Consider the following 19519-nt stretch of genomic DNA (forward strand, 5'->3'; position numbering starts at 1 on the left):
TCAATAGCAATACCAGTTATCACTGTTATAAAGCATTCAAATAACATTCAAATAACTATGAATATTCATAGCAACAAAAGAAACGTGTAATGCTTAGTTCTTCTAAATTAATACTTGAAGATTCTAGCCCAGCTAGAATTAATCAATTAAAAAAATCCTACCATGAAGTATTATATGGGATTCAGGAAAACAGCTATAGAAAAGCTGCTACACACTTACTGTGGGAGACAGCCAACCACTCCCTTTGGGGAGGACTAATACTAGATTAATACTAATAAAAAAATTAAAAATGGCACAAAGGCACATATAAGAGAAACGCTGATCCTTGATGTGAGGATAATTTTATTTCTTGCATTGTCAGAATGTCTTAAGTTCTTCTAGAGTCCTAGGAAAAAAATCATGCAAATAAAATTGTAATTGCATGCCAGTTAAGTAACTATGTCAAAGGTTTGCCCTGGAAGGGCTTTTTCAAAGAGGTTAAAAACCCGTTATAATTGCCATCCAAATTGAGGTTTACAACCCAAAGAAGAAATTATCTAATCCCAAAGCAAACCCTATTTATAGATTTCACATAAAAGGACTTTTTGCTTCTTTCTAGCATAAAACAGGAATTTTTAATATTGGAAAATTGGGATAAAGGTGAGAGAGAGAGAAAAAGAGACAGATATGCAGGTAAAGAACCTCATTAAGGCAAGCAGACCATGACAAAGATCAAGCAAAGAAAAACACAAGCAGACATCTGCAAATAGAGCAGCTCCCCTCTTTGATGATACATGAGTCGCTGGTCCCAGCTGGAGAGGCTGCGGGCTGCCTGGGGTCTGAGTGGAACAGCTGCTCCTCCGCGTTCAGGGGAGGGTGACTCAGCCGCTGCTTATCAGGCAGTCACAGAGCCAGCAACAAAAGGCTGCAACGGCACCCTCAGAAGCGACCCTTTCGAAGTGGCAACCAAAGTTTTGACCAGGGATGAACATGCCCCCATATGTCTGAAAAGAGAAGTTTTTTTGAAGGAGGTCATTAACTACAGGTCTTTTATTTTAGAAGCACACCCACTCTGGCTGGCGATTCTTCCGCCTGAAGGGCCACCTTAGACGGCTGCATAGCTGATGTGATTGGATGGCAAATAGTTGTTTAAAAGTGTCTCAAAGAGTTAACTTGGTGGCTACCCACTGATAAGCTCTGTAGAGGGTCTGGAGCCCGAGGCTGCTGAGCTGGTGACCTGGAGGCCAGTAAGAACAAGAACAGCTTCCTTCAGAAAGGTGGGAGAAAGCAGAGGGATCCCGCGGGGAGAGCGAGAAGGAGAGTGTGAAAGGAGAGAGAGGAGCAGAAGTGAAACCAAATGAAAAGATACGACTAAAGTGATTTACTTTACTGATGCACATTTGCGCCAGAGTGCAAAACAAAGGTACTGTCATTTCCCAAAGATGGGACAAACGGGAGGATTTAAATATCAAAACTAGGTATGTCCTAAGCCTGACCTGTGAAAGCAAGATGGACACACCATCTCAGGCTGCCCTACCTGGCAGCTGGTGCTACACTGGAATGCCTCGCCTCTGCCACGTGTCTCTGTCTTTGGAAGCGTGCTCCGGAGAAGGAGCCTTGGCTGCAGGGCGCTGGGACACTCTACTCTGAGGTCCGCTCAGCTCCCCTTCCCCAGAGTGCCTGACGCTGCTTCCCAGGCACTGCCCTCAAAGGCACGGCTTCTAGTTTTGAAGGACCTTTTAAAATAAGAGGTGCTTATCAACTCAACTGCCGCAGGAAGCCAAGGACAGAAGTCAGGGGTTTAGCCCATTCAAAAACCAGACATCCCTTCCCTCCTTGCTCACCATAAACGCCAAGTGGAAGAAGATACAAATAAAAGGGGAAGAATATATGGTCAAATTATTAAGAAAATGGAGAAAACCACCCAATCAACGATGAAACCAGGTCGAAAACAATGGGGAAAACCACGGTGAAAACAAAAATGAAAGAAAACCCAGAAAATGATGCCAACCCGGGCCCTTTAAATAGGGACGGTGTTCAATACAAGATTGTAAATGCTTGCATTGTACTGGAACACACGACTAGTTCCAAAGTTTTAGGGAATTCTTGAACAAAAGGGGCACATGGAAGCAGCGAGGAGGCAGCACAGCCCTCCTGCCCCAAACCGTTTCAGGAAGGGGCTGCGCCAGCGGGCAGCAGCGAGGTCACTGGGACGGAGCGCGGCTTCCAGCAGGAAACTGCACGGGATGGGCGCCAAGGTTCCTAGATTCTAAGGTTCCGGGATATGCTGAAAATACTGCTATGACGATGGTCTGACTGATCAACTGTGCAGGCGTCTGAAATAACCAAGCCAGCTCAAACAGCAAGGCAGTCTACAAATTAGCTGGGTGTAGTGTTATGTTCTAAACCCACACTTGGATCTATAGCATACACTCGAAATTTCCCCCAATACTACTATTTGATGACCTTAAGTACCGGGGTCCAGCCTGGCTGGATTCAGGGATTCCCTCGGGAGGACGGCGTTGGCGAAATGATAGATAAAAGGAGAAAGAGACAGGGAAAGAATTTTGCAGTTAAGAAAATAGAGGAGAGAAAAGAGGCTGATATTCTTTGGTTTACGCAGAAAGCCAATAAAGCCCCAGCACGGGACTTGCTCTGTTCACGTAGGCCGCAGGTGCCCTCTCGAATCACGGAAGGTACCCCACCTTAGGCACCTTCTCCAGTGGGTCTTAGAAGCCCAGGCAGGAAAGTGAACGCAGAGAGCCCCTGCCCTCTAGGGAGATCAGCCTGAATAGGAAAAGGAAAGAGAAAGAACGACATGGGGAGACCAAGCTTCGGTGAGCAAGGCCCACACTTTATTTTCCAAAGCATATATTTTTTATACCTTAAGTTGTGCATAGAGGATAATGGGGGAAGGGGTAGAGTCATGCAAGGACAGCAGTCCCTGATCCTTATCGAAGACAGGCTTTCTTCCTGCAAACTTATCATATGCAAAAGTTTTAGGTGATTTACATCATCTTCTGGCCATGAAGCCTGTTAACATTTTATGACCCTTTCCTCAGAAAACTTATTTTTCTCTAAAGGTGATTATTCTAAAGTCAGGCGCCACCCTCCAAAAGCGTTAGATAAAGTTGCATTCATATAGGGCAAAAGTGTGGTGGGCTATAACAAGCAAAGAATTAACTCAGGGGTCCAAGGTTGCAAACATTAAAGCTACTACTTACATTTCTATACACCAACTGTATTAATCAATACACTCCCAGGGACACAGTAGGTAAGGGATATGGAAACTTGGCAGCAAGCATTAGCTCAACAAAGAAATCCTCTACTAGTTCTATTTTAACTATTTTAACTCTCTGAGAAGCTCTGCATTGTTAGAATATCTTAAGCTTCCTGTGCCTCTCGTGGTTGGGAGGCTGTGAATCTGAACAAACCTGTCAGGCAAGCTAGAAAGTCATCAGAGGGGTTTGAATTGAAACACTCCTATTATGCCCAGGAGACTTATTAACTAGAGTTTTAAGTTGATTTTCTTACAGAGAAAGGTGGTCGGGGATAGGCCCCCGTTAATGTCAGAAGAGTTGGTGAAAGTCGTGAAATAGTAAAACAGACAGATTTTGGTTTTGGGGTAGATGTTCAGGGAGGCCCAGAGGGGCACCCCTCGAGTTCTGGCTCGCCTTGCCCACCAGAACTCTCCGCACCAGAACTCTCCGCATGACCTTTGCCATGGGTGGGAACTCCCATGCTGGCTCCCGGCATTTAAGTATTAAAAATCTATGTAATTAAAAAAACTCCCTATTATCAATTTCCACTTCAAAATGCTAACTGATATTCACTATACAGAATCAAGCAAAGACACAACTAAATTGCTATGTAACAAAGTCGTCATTATTAAATAACAGCTACATCTATATTCTGTCCATCTTTGGGATCAATGCACCTTGGATTTTTTCCTCTACTTTAATTGATCTTTCACTGTGCTGCTGAGGCAGGGGAGGACAAGTATAGTTATTCTCATTTTACAGAAGGAGGAGGAGGCACACAGGGGCTGAGGGTCTGGCCGTCTGGAAGTCCAGTACTTAATTGCCTTCCCACCTGTTTTTGCAAACTCATCAGCAGTACTCATAGAGAGTCAAATGTAATCCATTTTACTCTTCAGTTAAAGCCAACGGTTCAGGAAAGAGCGAAAGAAAAAAGAGAAAGTGAGCTCTTTTCTGGTAACCCTGTTTTCCTTTAAAGGACAAATGTGCCTAAGATGCGAAAAGTGTAATTATTAAAAACTGACACTGGGAAACAAAGCCGGGCCCTGACTAAGCTGCGCACAAATGACGGGCTCTGCGCTTCATCACTCACAGCTTCCTGAGGCTTCGGTTCTCCCAGGAGGCTCAGTGGAAAACAGTCAACTTTGCAGCCAGCTTCAACACAGTGTTCCTAATCACCTCAGAGCTCTTTTGAACAAAAAGAGCTAATTTAATAACATGTTGGTCAATATTAATAAATTATTATTATTTGGTAAGAGTCTTAGAATATAGAAACATAGTATTATACCTAAGCAATTCATCTACAAAAAAAGAATGGAAATTTCATCTATAATGGTTCCTTAAATCTATGGCTCATAACCAAACCATTAATTTCCAATGTCTAAATACCTTAAAAGGAAAAAAATATTCATGTATTACTCCTATCATATGGAATCTGCCCAAATAAGATTCGAGAATGCTCAATGTACAGTGCTAAGTTTAATGAAAAACTATAATTTTATAGTTTTTCATATATAACTAAAATGCAAGCTGTTAGTATGGTTGGTGATGGAGCAATGATAATTTAGAGTTGCCATATGAGAGGCATATGTGCAGCTTTTATGTTCTCCACATTAAAAATATTTCTTTAAATACAAATAAATTCCAGCCAGCCTCTTATCAGAAAGGAACATTATTAAGTTTGCAAAACAGTGACAATGAAAAGAATCCCAGAATATTAGCAAAAACTGCCAAATATGTTTGCCTTTCTATACATAAGATTCACTGTGAAAAAAAAGAATTCACTATGATGCTCTGCTTAATTTGCCTACCTCCCAACATAGGCTTTGAAAAACTCCTCTAAAGCCACAACTTTATAAGGGACATGTATAGTTTCATGATATTTCTGCTGCAGAAACTCCTTAGGTTATCACCTCACCCACAAGAAACCCCCAAACCAACCAACCAACCAAACAAAAAATTCAAAAAAAAAAATTCAAATACCCAAAACTCAGTGGAAAGAGTTGACTAACCAAACTAAAATTTCCCATGAAGGCACCAACAATGAAATAGCTTAAAAAAAAAAATCACATTTATAAAGTCTAGATAAAAATCAACCAAGTAAACAAAATGTATTCTTTACTTAATCGTCAAAAAATAAATACCTATCTCTGGGTGTTTTAAACACCAAAGTTTAGGACTCTGAAGTTGTTGTATTAAATCCAAATTCTAGCCATCTTTAAAGCTATGTTAAAATAATCCCAGAACTCTAGAATGCTATTACCTGTTATAGCTCTATGAGTTTTTTTTTAATATTTATTTTTATTTATTTATTCGGCTGTATTGGGTCTTGGTTGTGGCATACAGGCTGTTTATTTGCAGTGCATGGGCTTAATTGCCCCGCATGGGATCTTAGTTCCCTGACCAGGGATCGAACCCATGTCCCCTGCATCGCAAGGCAGACTTTTAACCACTGGACCACCATGGAAGTCCCTATATTAGTTCTTTAGGAAACCAAGCTGGTGTTACTAGTTTTAACTATGTGTAGCCTTCTCTTTCATGTACTAAGAAACAAACACTGCACAGGTATCTCATACTCGATGGTTGCTTTGATCACTGGTATCAGAGAGTACTTCAGCATAGGCTAGGATCCCAGCAAAGCACAGAGTCCATTTAAGGAACGAGTCTTATTAATTAGGTGTTACAAGCTCCAAATATATTTCACTGAACTATTCAGTAACTAGCGACAAGTGAATTGTTAAGTAACTAGACAATAGAATAGTATTTTTCCCCTCCAAACTAAGGTATCTATTTAGACTATTAATACAGACTAATTTTTAAGTACTTATAATGCAAGTATGAAGATTTGACATTATACTTTATAATTTAATGATCCCTAAATATGCCACCAGATTTAAAACAAAACCCTTTACTATAGCCACTGTGATCTGCTAATGTTTGAAAAACTTAACATAAAACCACTGCAGAAACTAACTTAAAGAGCCTACATAAGGAAGATTATGCAGTCCATGGGGTCGCAAAGAGTCGGACACGACTGAGCAGCTGAAATGAACTGAACTGAACTGAATGAAGATTATACATTAAGGAGAATAGTCACAAATAGTTAGCTTTTTAGCTTTCATAACATACATATCGGAGAAGGCAATGGCACCCCACTCCAGCACTCTTGCCTGGCAAGTCCCATGGGCGGAGGAGCCTGGTAGGCTATGGTCCATGGGGTCGCTAAGAGTCGGACACGACTGAGCAACTTCACTTTCACTTTTCACTTTCATGCATTGGAGAAGGAAATGGCAACCCACTCCTGTGTTCTTGCCTGGAGAATCCCAGGGACAGAGGAGCCTGGTCGGCCACCTTCTCTGAGGTCGCACAGAGTCGGACATGACTGAAGCGACTTAGCAGCAGCAGCAGCAACATACATATGGCTCAAATGAGTCAATTTAAACACTAATTAGAATTTTGAAAGATTTGAGTTTTTCACTGTATGTATTTACCATGAGAAAAACTTTTATGAATTGTTAGGGGAGTAGGGTTTTTCTGACATTAGAAAGCCAATAAGAGTCTCAAAAGCAAGGGCACCAAAAATTAAAAAAAAATCTGGACTGCCTTGCCAGTAGACTTTACTCAAATATCTAAGACAGAATTACTCAGTAAAACAGTGTACTTATTACAAATAATTTTTATCTTCCCAGCCTACTTTTGTTTTAAAACATATATACAATTAGATTAATGATAAAACAAAATAGTTATACTATACATACTACATTATAGATGTGCTTTATTCTATTAAAAATATTTTAAGAAAAAAATTTTAATGTACCATTCAAAAATACTTTCAAAACATTCACCAAAGTTTATAAAAAGTACTGATTTTATTGTGCTGCAATATATATTCTTCCCATGAAAATTATATGTAAAACAATTTGTGGTTTGAAACACCTTTATTTGCATTTGCTATAAAAGCATTTTGACACTTTTAAAGTTGAATTAATTTTCTTCAAAATAGTTCATATCTTTGCTCGGAAAAAAGAAAATTTCTTGTGCTGTCTCAATTGGTGAATAAAAAGGTTCACTCTCATGTTGATAAAATCTTTGCATTTTATGAGTATAAATAAATTGGTAAGGTTAAATATATTTTAAATGCATACAGTGGAGTTGAGACAGTATAACCTCTGACAATAGTAGACCTTTGAACAACAGGGGGTTTAAGGGTGCCCACGCTCCATGCAGACAAAAACCTGCGTGTAACTGCTGGCTGACCCTCCTTTAGAGGAGGATCTCGTGTCCTGATTTAAGCAGCTAGGGCAGCGCAGTACTGCAGTGTGTGAAAGTGAAGCCGCTCAGTCGTGCCCGACTCTCTGTAACCCCACGTTCTATGCAGTCCATGGAATTCTCCAGGCCAGAACACTGGAGTGGGTAGCCGTTCCCTTCTCCAGGGGATCTTCCCAACCCAGAGATTGAACCCAGGTCTCCTGCCTTGCAGGCAGATTCTTTGCCAGCTGAGCCACAAGGGAAGCCCGCATATAAGTGGACCCGTGCAGTTCAAACCAGTGTTATTCAAGAGTCAACTGTACTTTCAGTAAAAAGGCACAGTCTTGAGTAGCATGATTTTCTGGTGCTTCAATGGAATTGTGTTTGAGAAAAAAATAACTGCTTCAAATGACTTCATGATGCAAGAAAATACTTTGCTGCACAAATGAATCTGCTTCTGAGAGAAAGCTAACATAGGTAGGATTAGATATCTGAGAAAAGCACTCACCAAAGAAAAATGTATGTAAAACACAGAGCTGGTGGTCCCTTTATGACGAGGCCAAAAGTGAGGGATTCACTTCAGAGCAGATAAAGTACAGTAACGAGCAGCTGTATGTAATTGCTGGTAAAACGTAGGGCACATCAGTATCCATCCAACACTACCCAGCGCTGGGAAAACAGGGTCCGAAGGAGGTGCCCTCTGTCAGGCTGGGTTTTTGAGGTTTTCCGCAAGAAGCACATTCACTTTGAACCCAAGGACTTAAGTTCTGTTCTAAGAGGCTTTCCAAACATAGTATCAATTGTGTTTCAAATAGAGTTGCTGCTGAAATAACGAAGGCCGGGAAGGGTATTCTCTGAACAGCAAGGTGTTAGAACTGGCTTTCTCAAAATAACTGTTTCCTCTCTGGCTGGTAGTTCTTCTAGGTGTATGTGATTTTGAAAAAATTAAGATAACATTCATAGAACATAAAATTCACCATCTAAACACATTATTGACTGAGGGAGTTTTGCAGAAACTAATGTCTGTGGCCATCATACATCTCCGGTCAATACTGTGCTGAGCGGACAATCCGGTGGTCTCTAGTATGGTCACAATGCTGTGCGACCATTACCACTAATTCCAAACGTCCTCACCATCCCCAGACCTTACCACCCACACACAGGCAGTCACTCCCATTTCCCACCCCACCATCCCCGGGAACCACTGATCTGTGTCTATGGATATGCCTATTTGGAACATTTCATATAATTGGAATTATACAACATGTGGCTTTTTGTGTCTGGCTTCAACTTTTTTAAAAACCTTTTTATTTTATATTGGGGTACTGGGGCTTCCCAGGTGGCGCTAGTGGTAAAGAACCGCCTGCCAAAGCGGGAGACGTGAGATGAGGGTTCGATCCCCAGGTGGGGAAGACCCCCTGGCGGAGGGCCTGGCCACCCACTGCAGTGTTCTTGCCTGGAGAATCCCATGGACAGAGGGGCCTGGCGGGTTAGTGTCCATGGGGTTGCACAGAGTCGGACACGCCTGAGCGACTGAGCATGCACAGCGGATTAACAGCATTGCGGTCATTTCAGATGAACAGCAGAGGGACTTGGGCTTCTCCTCCTCTTAACTGGTGGTTCTTAGACCATTCCAAAAGGGCGGTGATTCCAAGGACACTAAGCCAAGGTGCTGAGGACTTGTGGCCTGTCCTGACCGCACTTTACTTTCTGGGTCTTAGCCTATCTTCTCTGGTGATGATGTTCTAGCTCTTCGACTGCCTCTGATCACGTGAAAATGGACTGTAGTTGGAGGAACAAAGGGTCATCTCTGGAACATGTCTTTGGGATAGAAAATAATCCATTAGGTAAAATTTCTAAAGTGGGAAAGAACAGCAAAGGACAGAAGAGTAAACTTTTTTATTTGACCATAATATCTTAACAGTGCTATGCGCCCAGGTTAAATTTTTCTCAGTGACATTTTAGCTATTCTGGAAGACTGAGAACACCAGGCCGTTTTTCAGCCTCTCAGAGCATTTGGTGAGTGCTCTGCAGCATGTGAAAACTGAAGTGAGGAACGACAGGCGGCTGGTTCTTTACCAGACTCACGGTAACACTCATGGAAAGATTTAATCTCAGAGTTAAATTTGTTCTCCATAAGTCAGTTCCTGGAGCTTCAGCTCAAACTGTCATATAATCGTGTTTCAAACTGAGTTTTTTACATGTTTATTTTGTCTGCATGATGTGAAAACTCCCAGGTAGAGAATTAAGCACGAGGTCCTAGCTTTGCAGAGGCGGAACGCTGGCGTACTGCGTGTGCGCCGTGAACTGAGTCCACCTCAGCGGGACGTTTTAAAGGGCTAAAAACATTTGTATAAAATAGGAAGGTGCTGTCATCCAAAAGGTCTTAGTCTATCTTCCTCTCACCTACGGGTAAGCAAGGTCTTTAATTAGTACAAGCATGACACAGAAGCCATTAAGTAGCCTTTATTTAAAACAATAGGCAGAGATCTTATCTAATTTACTCTTATATTACTTGTTTCTAAAATAGTACCTAGCCTGAAGCAGGAGCTCAAAAAATGTCTAGTGCATGAAGGAAAAATGAACACACGTGACCCTGTGACAACCGAGTTCTCACAGCAGGAGCCACTGTGGGGAAGCGACAACAGGGATTCAAAACGACCATTACCCGTCTCTGCTTCGGCCACAGTGGAGGAGCCAGTGACCGGGACGAGCTCTCCCAGTGAAAACAACTACGAAAGCTGGATAACACAGGCAATCTGCTTACGGACGTCACGGAGCAAGCCAGTGACGGCAGGTCCCAGGAGCCGTGGGCCCTGAAAGAAGCAAGCACACGGGGGTGAGCTCCTATTCATTCTGCCTCCTCTGGAGAAACTGAAAATTCAGACAGAGAGCAAAGCTGAGCAGAGAGCAGCCCGCCTGCCCACGCGGAACACGCAGGTCTGACCCCTGGGGTGGGATGGCTCCCTGGAGGAGGACCACCCACTTCAGTATCTCTTCATGTATATATACAACATACGTTCTATAAATAATAGATATGGTGGTATATGTGCATGAAAAGATACAAAAAAAAATCTACAGAATTATAAAGTGAATTTAGTAAGGCTGCTGGATGCAAAGACAATACAAAAATTAATTTTATTTCTACATGCTAACAAAAAGAATTAGATAATAAAATACAAACATCAAACATCTAGAAATTAAAAAAAAAACTAAAAATAAGTCTAACCTCTACACGTAAATCTTAAAACATTGCTGAGACAAATTCAAGACGACAAGTAATTAGAGGGATATACCATGTTTATGGATTGCCAAACTCAAAATTGAGAAGATATAAATTCTCCTGAAATTGATCTAATTTTTAATGCAGTTTCAATTAAACCCTAAGGTACATCTACACGGTCCCTTAGGGAAACTGAGATGCTGTTACTAAAATGTGTCTGAAAGTTCAAAGGGTCAAGAGTAGCTAAGACCATCCGGAAGAAGATCAGAGGTGTCAGAAGTCTTACATTATCATATGCGAAGACTTAACAGTTCCAACTGCGATGCACCGAGCTGTTCAGTATATTGGGCTGGGTCAAGTGAATACTCGTACAGAAGTAAATGAACTTTGGCTGTTTCCTCACCACATACAAATACCAGCACTAGGGTAACCATATGCCCAATGTGAGTGATAAAACAAGCTTTTAAAAAAATTTAAGAATATTTTCATAAGATTGGTGTAAAGCTTTATTAAACAGGACACAAAAATCATTAACCATAAGAGAAAAGATTGGTATATTGGACCTCATAAAAATTAGTGCTTTCTGATCATCAAAGGTCACCATTTGGAAAGTGGAAAAGCAAACCAAAGAGAAGGTATTTATAATAATATATCAGACCAAAACCTCATTATCACTAAAACATAAAGAACCCCAGCAAATCAGTAGGAAAAAGACAGACAACCCAATAAATATGAAAAAGTAACTTGAACAGGCACTTAACAAGAGACAATTTCCAAACCGCTAACAAAGATATTAAAAGGTATTCCATGATACTGCATTAAAAGATGTTAAAACTGCGATCGCTACTTATGTAGTCAGCGCTCCATCTTGACTGATCCTTTTGGCCACAGAATGTCAGGGGTCTGAACAAAAGGCAGTAGGAAAAGTCTGGAAGGACGGAGGTAGGGAAACAGAGGAAAAAGTTATCAACGGGCCCTCTAAAGGAAAACAGCCACCTTACAAAGCCTGTACCCAACAGGTTAAATAAGTTTATCCACACAGTAGACAAAATTATTAAAAGGTGTTTATCCATATGGTCATTGAAATATCGAGAGCACTGCTATGCAGTAGCCCTCTCCACGTTCATACCAAATGTTTGCATCTCAGAGTTGTTCGGCTGCTCACTTTCTCATGTAGCATTATCATTTCCCTATTCCTTTACAATTTCCATCCTCAAATTTACTTCTCTGCCCCAATCAAGTCTTTATGTCTTTGATCTTAATTATAACCTATAAATGTTAGTCAAAACATATTAAGAAATAGTAAGTGAAACACCAGTGTTCAGTTCAGTCACTCAGTCATGTCCAACTCTGTGACCCTATGGACTGCAGCATGCCAGGCCTCCCTGTCCATCACCAGCTCCCAGAGTTCACTCAAACCCATGTCCATTGAGTCAGTGATGCCCTCCAGTCATCTCATCCTCTGTCATCCCCTTCTCCTCCTGCCCTCAATCTTTCCCAGCATCAGGGTCTTTTCAAATGAGTCAGCTCTTCGCATGAGGTGGCCAAAGTACTGCAGTTTCAGCTTTAGCATCATTCCTTCCAAAGAAATCCCAGGGCTGATCTCCTTCAGAATGGACTGGTTGGATCTCCTTGCAGTCAAGGGACTCTCAAGAGTCTTCTCCAGCACCACAGTTCAAAAGCATCAATCCTTTGGTGCTCATCTTTTTCTACAGTTCGACTCTCACATCCAAATATGACCACTGGAAAAACCATAGCTTTGACTAGACGGACCTTTGTTGGCAAAGTAATGTCTCTGCTTTTTAATATGGTGTCTATGTTGGTCATAACTCTCCTTCCAAGGAGCAAGCGTCTTTTAATTTCATGGCTGCAGTCACCATCTGCAGTGATTTTAGAGCCCCCCAAAATAAAGTCTGACACTGTTTCCACTGTTTCCCCATCTATTTGCCATGAAGTGATGGGACCAGATGCCATGATCTTCGTTTTCTGAATGTTGAGTTTTAAGCCAGCTTTTTAACTCTCCTCTTTCACTTTCATCAAGAGGCTCTTTAATTCTTCTTCACTTTCTGCCATAAGGGTGGCAGATCTGCGTATCTGAGGTTATTGACAATTCTCCTGGCAATCTTGATTCCAGCTTGTGCGTCTTCCAGCCCAGCATTTCTCATGATGTACTCTGCATAGAAGTTAAATAAGCAGGGTGACAATATACAGCCTTGACATACTCCTTTCCCTATTTGGAACCAGTCTGTTGTTCCATGTCCAGTTCTAACTGTTGCTTCCTGACCTGCATACAGATTCCTCAAGAGGCCGGTCAAGTGGTCTTGTATTCCCATCTCTTTCAGAATTTTCCAGTTTGTTGTGGTCCACACAATCAAAGGCTTTGGCATAGTCAATAAAGCAGAAGTAGATATTTTTTTGGAACTCTCTTGCTTTTTCGATGATCCAGTGGATGTTGGCAATTTGATCTCTGGTTCCTCTGCCTTTTCTAAATCCAGCTTGAATGTCTGGAAGTTCATGATTCACATACTGTTGAAGCCTGGTTTGGAGAATTTTGAGCATTAGTTTACTAGCATGTGAGATGAGTGCAGTTCAGTTATGTCTGACTCTTTGCAACCCCATCGACTGCAGCACTCCAGGTCTCCCTGTCCATCACCAAGTCCTGGAGCTTGCTCAGACTCATGTCCATTGAGTCGGTGATGCCATCCAACCATCTCATCCTCTGTCATCCGCTTCTCCTCCTGCCTTCAGTCTTTCCCGGCATCAGGGTCTTTTCCAATGAGTCGGTTCTTTGCATCAGGTGGCCAAAATACTGGAGCTTCAGCTTCAGCATCAGTCCTTCTAATGAATATTCAGGACTGATTTCCTTTAGGATGGACTGGTTTGATCTCCTTGCTGTCCAAGGGACTCTTGAGAGTTTTCTCCAACACTACCGTTCAAAAGCATAAATTCTTCGGTGCTCAGTTATAGTCAAACTCTCATATCCATACATGACTACTGGAAAAACCATAGCCTTGACTAGATGGACCTTTGCTGTCAAAGTAATGTCTCTGCTTTATTAATAAATGCTGTCTAGGTTGGTCATAGCTTTTCTTCCAAGGAGCAAGACTCTCTTAATTTCATGGCTGCAGTCACCATCTGCAGTGATTTTGGAGCCTAAGAAAATAAACACCAGTGTAGGGATACGTTAATGTGTATCCGTAGTCTCGGAACTGGAGAACAAAACCAGTGCAAGGGAAGCACAAGTGCTGCAGTGCGCGAAGACAGTGGAGGCCGCGGTGGACGCCAACGGCCTCCCTGTGAGCCGTGGCTTGCTAATGCTTTTACTCTTAGCTGTCCACATAGAACTGAGGGGGAAAAATGTTTTTCATCTTTTTCTTTCATTTACTTTCTAGGGACAAAAAGTCTTATCTTTATGTAAAGTTGTGGAAGAATTTACATAGTTACATAGATTACTGCAGTTTAGGTTACTTCAACACGTGTTCAGTTCCACACCTAGAGATGCATCACCATTTTAGGCCGCGGCTGCTGCTAAGTCACTTCAGTCGTGTCCGACTCTGTGAGACCCGATAGACGGCAGCCCACCAGGCTCCCCCGTCCCTGGGATTCTCCAGGCAAGAACACTGGAGTGGGTTGCCATTCCCTTCTCCAATGCATGAAAGTGAAAAGTGAACGTGAAGTCGCTCAGTCGTGTCTGACCCTCAGCGACCCCGTGGACTGCAGCCCACCAGGCTCCTCCATCCATGGGATTTTCCAGGCAAGAGTACTGGAGTGGGGTGCCATTACCATTTTAGGCAGAAGTACACAATTAAAATACGCTTGCTCCTTGGAAAGACCAACCTAGATAGCATATTAAAGCTTGCTCCTTGGAAATGACCAACCTAGATAGCATATTAAAAAGCAGAGACATTACTTTGCCAACAAAGGTCCATCTAGTCAAGGCTATGGTTTTTCCAGTAGTCATGTATGGATGTGAGAGTTGGACTGTGAAGAAAACTGAGCACCAAAGAATTAATGCTTTTGAACTGTGATGTTGGAGAAGACTTTTCAGAGTCGCTTGGACTGCAAGGAGGTCCAACCAGTCCATTCTAAAGGAGATCAGTCCTGGGTGTTCTTTGGAAGGAATGATGCTGAAGCTGAAACTCCAGTACTTTGGCCACCTCATGCAAAGAGTTGACTCATTGGAAAAGACTCCAATGCTGGGAGGGATTGGGGGCAGGAGGAGAAGGGGACAACAGAGGATGAGATGGCTGGATGGCATCACCGACTCGATGGAAGTGAATTTGAGTGAACTCTGGGAGCTGGTGATGGACAGGGAGGCCTGGTGTGCTGCAGTCCATGGGGTCACAGAGTCGGACACGACTGAGCAACTGAACCGAACTGAACTGATACAAGTTATAAATTAAAATGCCAGCCTTTACAAAATTCCTTTATGTATGAGTAAATGTGGTTTCGTCTTTTTTAAAATTCATGCAATCAAGTTTTTAAGGGTATTTTTCAAAATTTTAGTACTAAAGCAGTACCTTTATATGTGACATAGCACCTTTATATTCCTCTTTTTAGCCATCAGAAGTATGAGAATTATTGTGCATTTAATCTTTCCTTTTACCAATATTTGGGGCTTTCATTGTATCTCAGCTGGTAAAGAATCCGCCTGTCATGCAGGAGACCCTGGTTCAATCCCTGGGTGGGGAAGATCCTCTGGAGAAGGGATAGGCTACCCACTCCAGTATTCTTGGGCTTCCCTGGTGGCTCAGCTGGTAAAGAATCCACCTGCAATGTGGATTCGATCCCTGAGTTGGGGAGATCCCTTGGAGATGGGAAGAGCTACCCACTCCAGTGTCCTGGCCTGGAGAATTCCAAGGACTGTATATCCATGGGGTCACAAAGAGTCGGATACGACTGAGCATCTTTCACTTTCACAGTTATTTATAATCTGAGCAGACGGGGTAGCACTACAGGACCTAAAATACACTGTCACGATGATCAAATGTCTACCACGGCAACAGGTCTTTAAGGAGGATTGTTATCACACATCCATTCCTACTCAACAGCGCCCATTTAGACAATCAGGCTCTTACAAAGTTAAAAATAAAGCCGCAGTTAAGAATGCCAAGTTCCTCAACCATGCTGAATTTTAAAACAAATAAAACATGAGCAACAATGATTTTCCAAACTATCTATAAGCAGAAATGCCAGGAAGTAAACCTGAGCATTTTGTGCATACAACTTAAATTTCCTTTTCTAAGTCATGACATTTTGGAGGGTCGTTCTTTTGTTTTATTCTTCTTTTTCTACATAGGAGGACTTCAAAACCTGAAAGATCAAAACTGTTTTTGTTTGTACGGAAAGGAACAAGAATGAAAATGGAATTTTAATTTTTTAAGTGAAGAGACAAATTTTATAAAACTGTATAAATTAACAATGCAACGTTAAAGGCTAATGGAAACCACGTAATGCTAAGAATTATCCCCGTTTCCTGTGCTCTGGGGAAAAACTGCTGCATTAAACACTGCGTGACCAATGTGAAGTATTAACTCCTTATGACAGCCTACACACTATTGTATTAATTAAGTAGAAAAATATTACACAATGTCCTTCTACCTATTCTGTCAGAAATGCACCAGGAAAATTAAGCCTGATGAATAAATACCAAGATTCCTGTCTTTTAATTCAAGTCTCCTTCTAGATACAAAACAGCAAGGTTTCACCATGTGTTCAGAGGAATAATGGGAAGGAAATGGCTGACAATGAGCAGTACCTGTTTTGCACTAATATGAAGAAGCCAAGACAGGCAGACTGGGGAATCACTTTAACTTTGGTCTGCTGCTGCTAAGTCGCTTCAGTCGTGTCTGACTCTGTGCGACCCCATAGATGGCAGCCCACCAGGCTCCCCCGTCCCTGGGATTCTCCAGGCAAGAGTACTGGAGTGGGTTGCCATTGCCTTCTCCATAACTTTGGTCTAATAGTAGGTAAATATAAAATACAGATACCTGCTTAACTCACAAATTCATGAACTAAAAAGTGGACAAGCGCCTTGGGGAATGAAAGCATCAATCACCTAATCACATAACGGGGAACTGGGCACACAAAGGAGGGGCTCAGGAGGAACACCGTGAAAGTGCAAAAGCAAGAAATGAGACAGAACAAATGCTTTTAAGATGAAAAATGCTGGGGTGGGGGCGGGGGCCGGAGGCCCGGGGCTGCACCGGCCCCAGCCCCAGCCGCCGCAGCCCCAGCCGCCGCCGCTGGTCCGCAGAGCCGGAGCCGACATTATGCACCAAGAGGAGTGAACTCTTCCCCCCATTTCCACAATGGCAGACTCGGGCAAGACCTTCAGCTCCGAGGAGGAAGAGGCCAACTATTGGAAAGACCTGGCTATGACCTACAAGCAGAGGGCAGAGAACACCCAAGAGGAGCTCCGGGAATTCCAGGAGGAAAGCCGGGAATACGAGGCGGAACTGGAGACACAGCTGCAACAAACTGAGAGCAAAAACAGGGACCTGTTGATGGAAAACAACCACCTTCGCATGGAGCTGGAGACCATCAAGGAGAAGTTTAAAACACAGCATTCTGAAGGCTACCGGCAGATCTCAGCCTTAGAGGATGACCTTGCCCAGACAAAAGCCATAAAAGATAAACTGCAGAAGTACATCAGAGAGCTGGAGCAAGCCAACGATGACCTGGAAAGAGCCAAACGGGCCACAATCATGTCACTGGAGGACTTTGAACAGCGTTTGAATCAAGCCATAGAAAGAAATGCCTTCCTGGAGAGCGAACTGGATGAGAAGGAGAATCTCCTTGAATCTGTTCAGCAACTAAAGGATGAAGCCAGAGACTTGTGGCAGGAATTGGCTGTGCAGCAAAAGCAGGAGAAACCCAGGACGCCCATGCCCAGCTCGGTGGATGCTGAGAGGACAGACACAGCGGTGCAGGCCACTGGCTCCGTGCCGTCCACCCCCATAGCTCATCGAGGACCCAGCTCGAGTTTAAACATTCCTGGGACCTTCAGACGTGGCCTGGACGACTCCACTGGGGGGACCCCCCTCACACCCGCAGCCCGGATATCAGCCCTCAACATCGTGGGAGACCTGCTGCGGAAAGTGGGGGCCCTGGAGTCCAAACTTGCTTCCTGCCGGAACTTCGTGTACGATCAGTCCCCAGGCCGAGCCAGTGGCCCAGCCTCGGGGCGGGGGAGCAAAAACAGACGGCGTGGACAGGCGGCCCGGCGGCAGCAACGTGCCTCTCGGCGACAAAGGGTTGGGAAAACGCCTGGAGTTTGGGAAGCCGTCGTCGAATGTTTCCTCACTGTCGCTGCCGTCAGCCCAGGGTGTAGTCAAGATGTTGCTTTAGGAAAGCCACGGAAGCCGAGGCGAGCCCTTCCCCTCCTTCCCTCCTTAAACTAGGTTTTGGGTGTTTTTGGGTTTTTTTAAGTTAGTTTGAGAAATACGAGCAAGCAGTCACGCAAAGCCAAGTGACCAAGGCCATCGCCGGTGGCCCTGGGTTGTTGGCTGCAGGAAATGCAGTCCCTTAACCCCCAGCCTCCGTGTTGGCGTGTACAGCCGGGGGATGGGACCAACCTGACCCTCTGGAAAGGGCGACGTGGGTGCCAAGGCCACCCTATCCTTGTCAGCTGAGCTGAGTCCCAGTTGGTCTTGAGAGGTGTTTTTAATGACTGGAGACACCTGTGAAGTGGAGCCTGAGCCCATCCTAGGCGCACCCTGCCCCACAGCTGGTGCTTCTTCCAGAACAACATCTCCAGTGCGCCATGGCACGACAGGGGTCCTGCCCTGAAATCACTCCTGGGGTGAAGAATAGAACAGGCACGTACCTTTTATTTAAACTGTGGTGTGGTATACCTCCAAGAGCTTTTTTTTCTCCCCAAAGTGGAGTATAATTGCTTTACAGTGTTGTTTAGTTTCTGCTGTACAGCAGAGTGAATCAGCGACGTGTATACATGTATCCCACCCCTCTAGGTCGTCACAGAGCACCGAGCTGAGCTCCCTGGGCTACACAGCAGCTTCCCACTGGCTGTTTTATACACATGTGCCTCCAAGACTTTTTAATCTGCCTGTCGCTGAGGCTTTTAGAGGCATGCTTGAGTTTCAGTGTGAATTTTGTGGGGACCAGGTCAGTGGAAAATCTGTGTCCTCTTTAGACCTATCCTTGTCCTGAGCCTCCCACCCTGGTCTGGGAGTGACCTCTGCTTCTGAGGGTTTCTGGGGGGTGATGGCCTTAGCGATGCAGCCCCTGAGAACAGGACTTCATTCAAAGCCTTGATGAAATAATCAAGCTGACCTTCAGATAAGATGAAGCCAAAGGGTTGCATTGGGAGCATCCTTATTAAAGAAGAAATGAACCCAGGATTTCCATGCAGACAGCATGTGGCTCCTCCCTGCTGGTTTGGAACAGCCGCCTCACACTTTGGACACAAGTAAAAAGAACATGGGAATTCAGGCATATGCATGCAGCCTAACAGCCTTCTGTTACTAAGTTATTTTTCCAAAAGAACAGCAAAAATATCCAGTTGAAAACAGAACTTTTCAAGTGCTACTGAAATTCAGCAGAGAATTAAACTCCAGTGCTCACCTCATTACCATGGCAACACTCTAACCTGTATCTCAGAAGAACAATAAAATCAAGAGAAACTGAAAAAAAAAAAGATGAAAAATGCTGCCTCCTTGAAAATACACTTTTCCCCCATATAGAAAAAATTTTAATAACTACCCTTTAGGAAAACATTCTAAGAAATAGCACAATTTGGAGTTACTTAACATGATAGCAAATAAACCTTCATGCCGCTGAAGCAGCTCTT

At 43.3% G+C, this 19519-nt stretch overlaps 1 protein-coding gene across 1 annotated transcript; it reads left to right on the forward strand.

The window, feature by feature from the left end:
* Positions 1-16944: 16944 nt before the first annotated feature.
* Positions 16945-18162, forward strand: LOC129620708 (nuclear distribution protein nudE homolog 1-like). The gene is given in 2 exon segments (XM_055536459.1): positions 16945-17908; positions 17910-18162. Coding segments are annotated over 2 exon segments (1038 nt in total). The 5' UTR covers positions 16945-17018; the 3' UTR covers positions 18058-18162.
* The last annotated feature ends 1357 nt before the right edge of the window (positions 18163-19519 follow it).

The sequence above is a fragment of the Bubalus kerabau genome, chromosome 10 (assembly GCF_029407905.1).
Source record: "Bubalus kerabau isolate K-KA32 ecotype Philippines breed swamp buffalo chromosome 10, PCC_UOA_SB_1v2, whole genome shotgun sequence".
Taxonomy (NCBI): domain Eukaryota; kingdom Metazoa; phylum Chordata; class Mammalia; order Artiodactyla; family Bovidae; genus Bubalus; species Bubalus kerabau.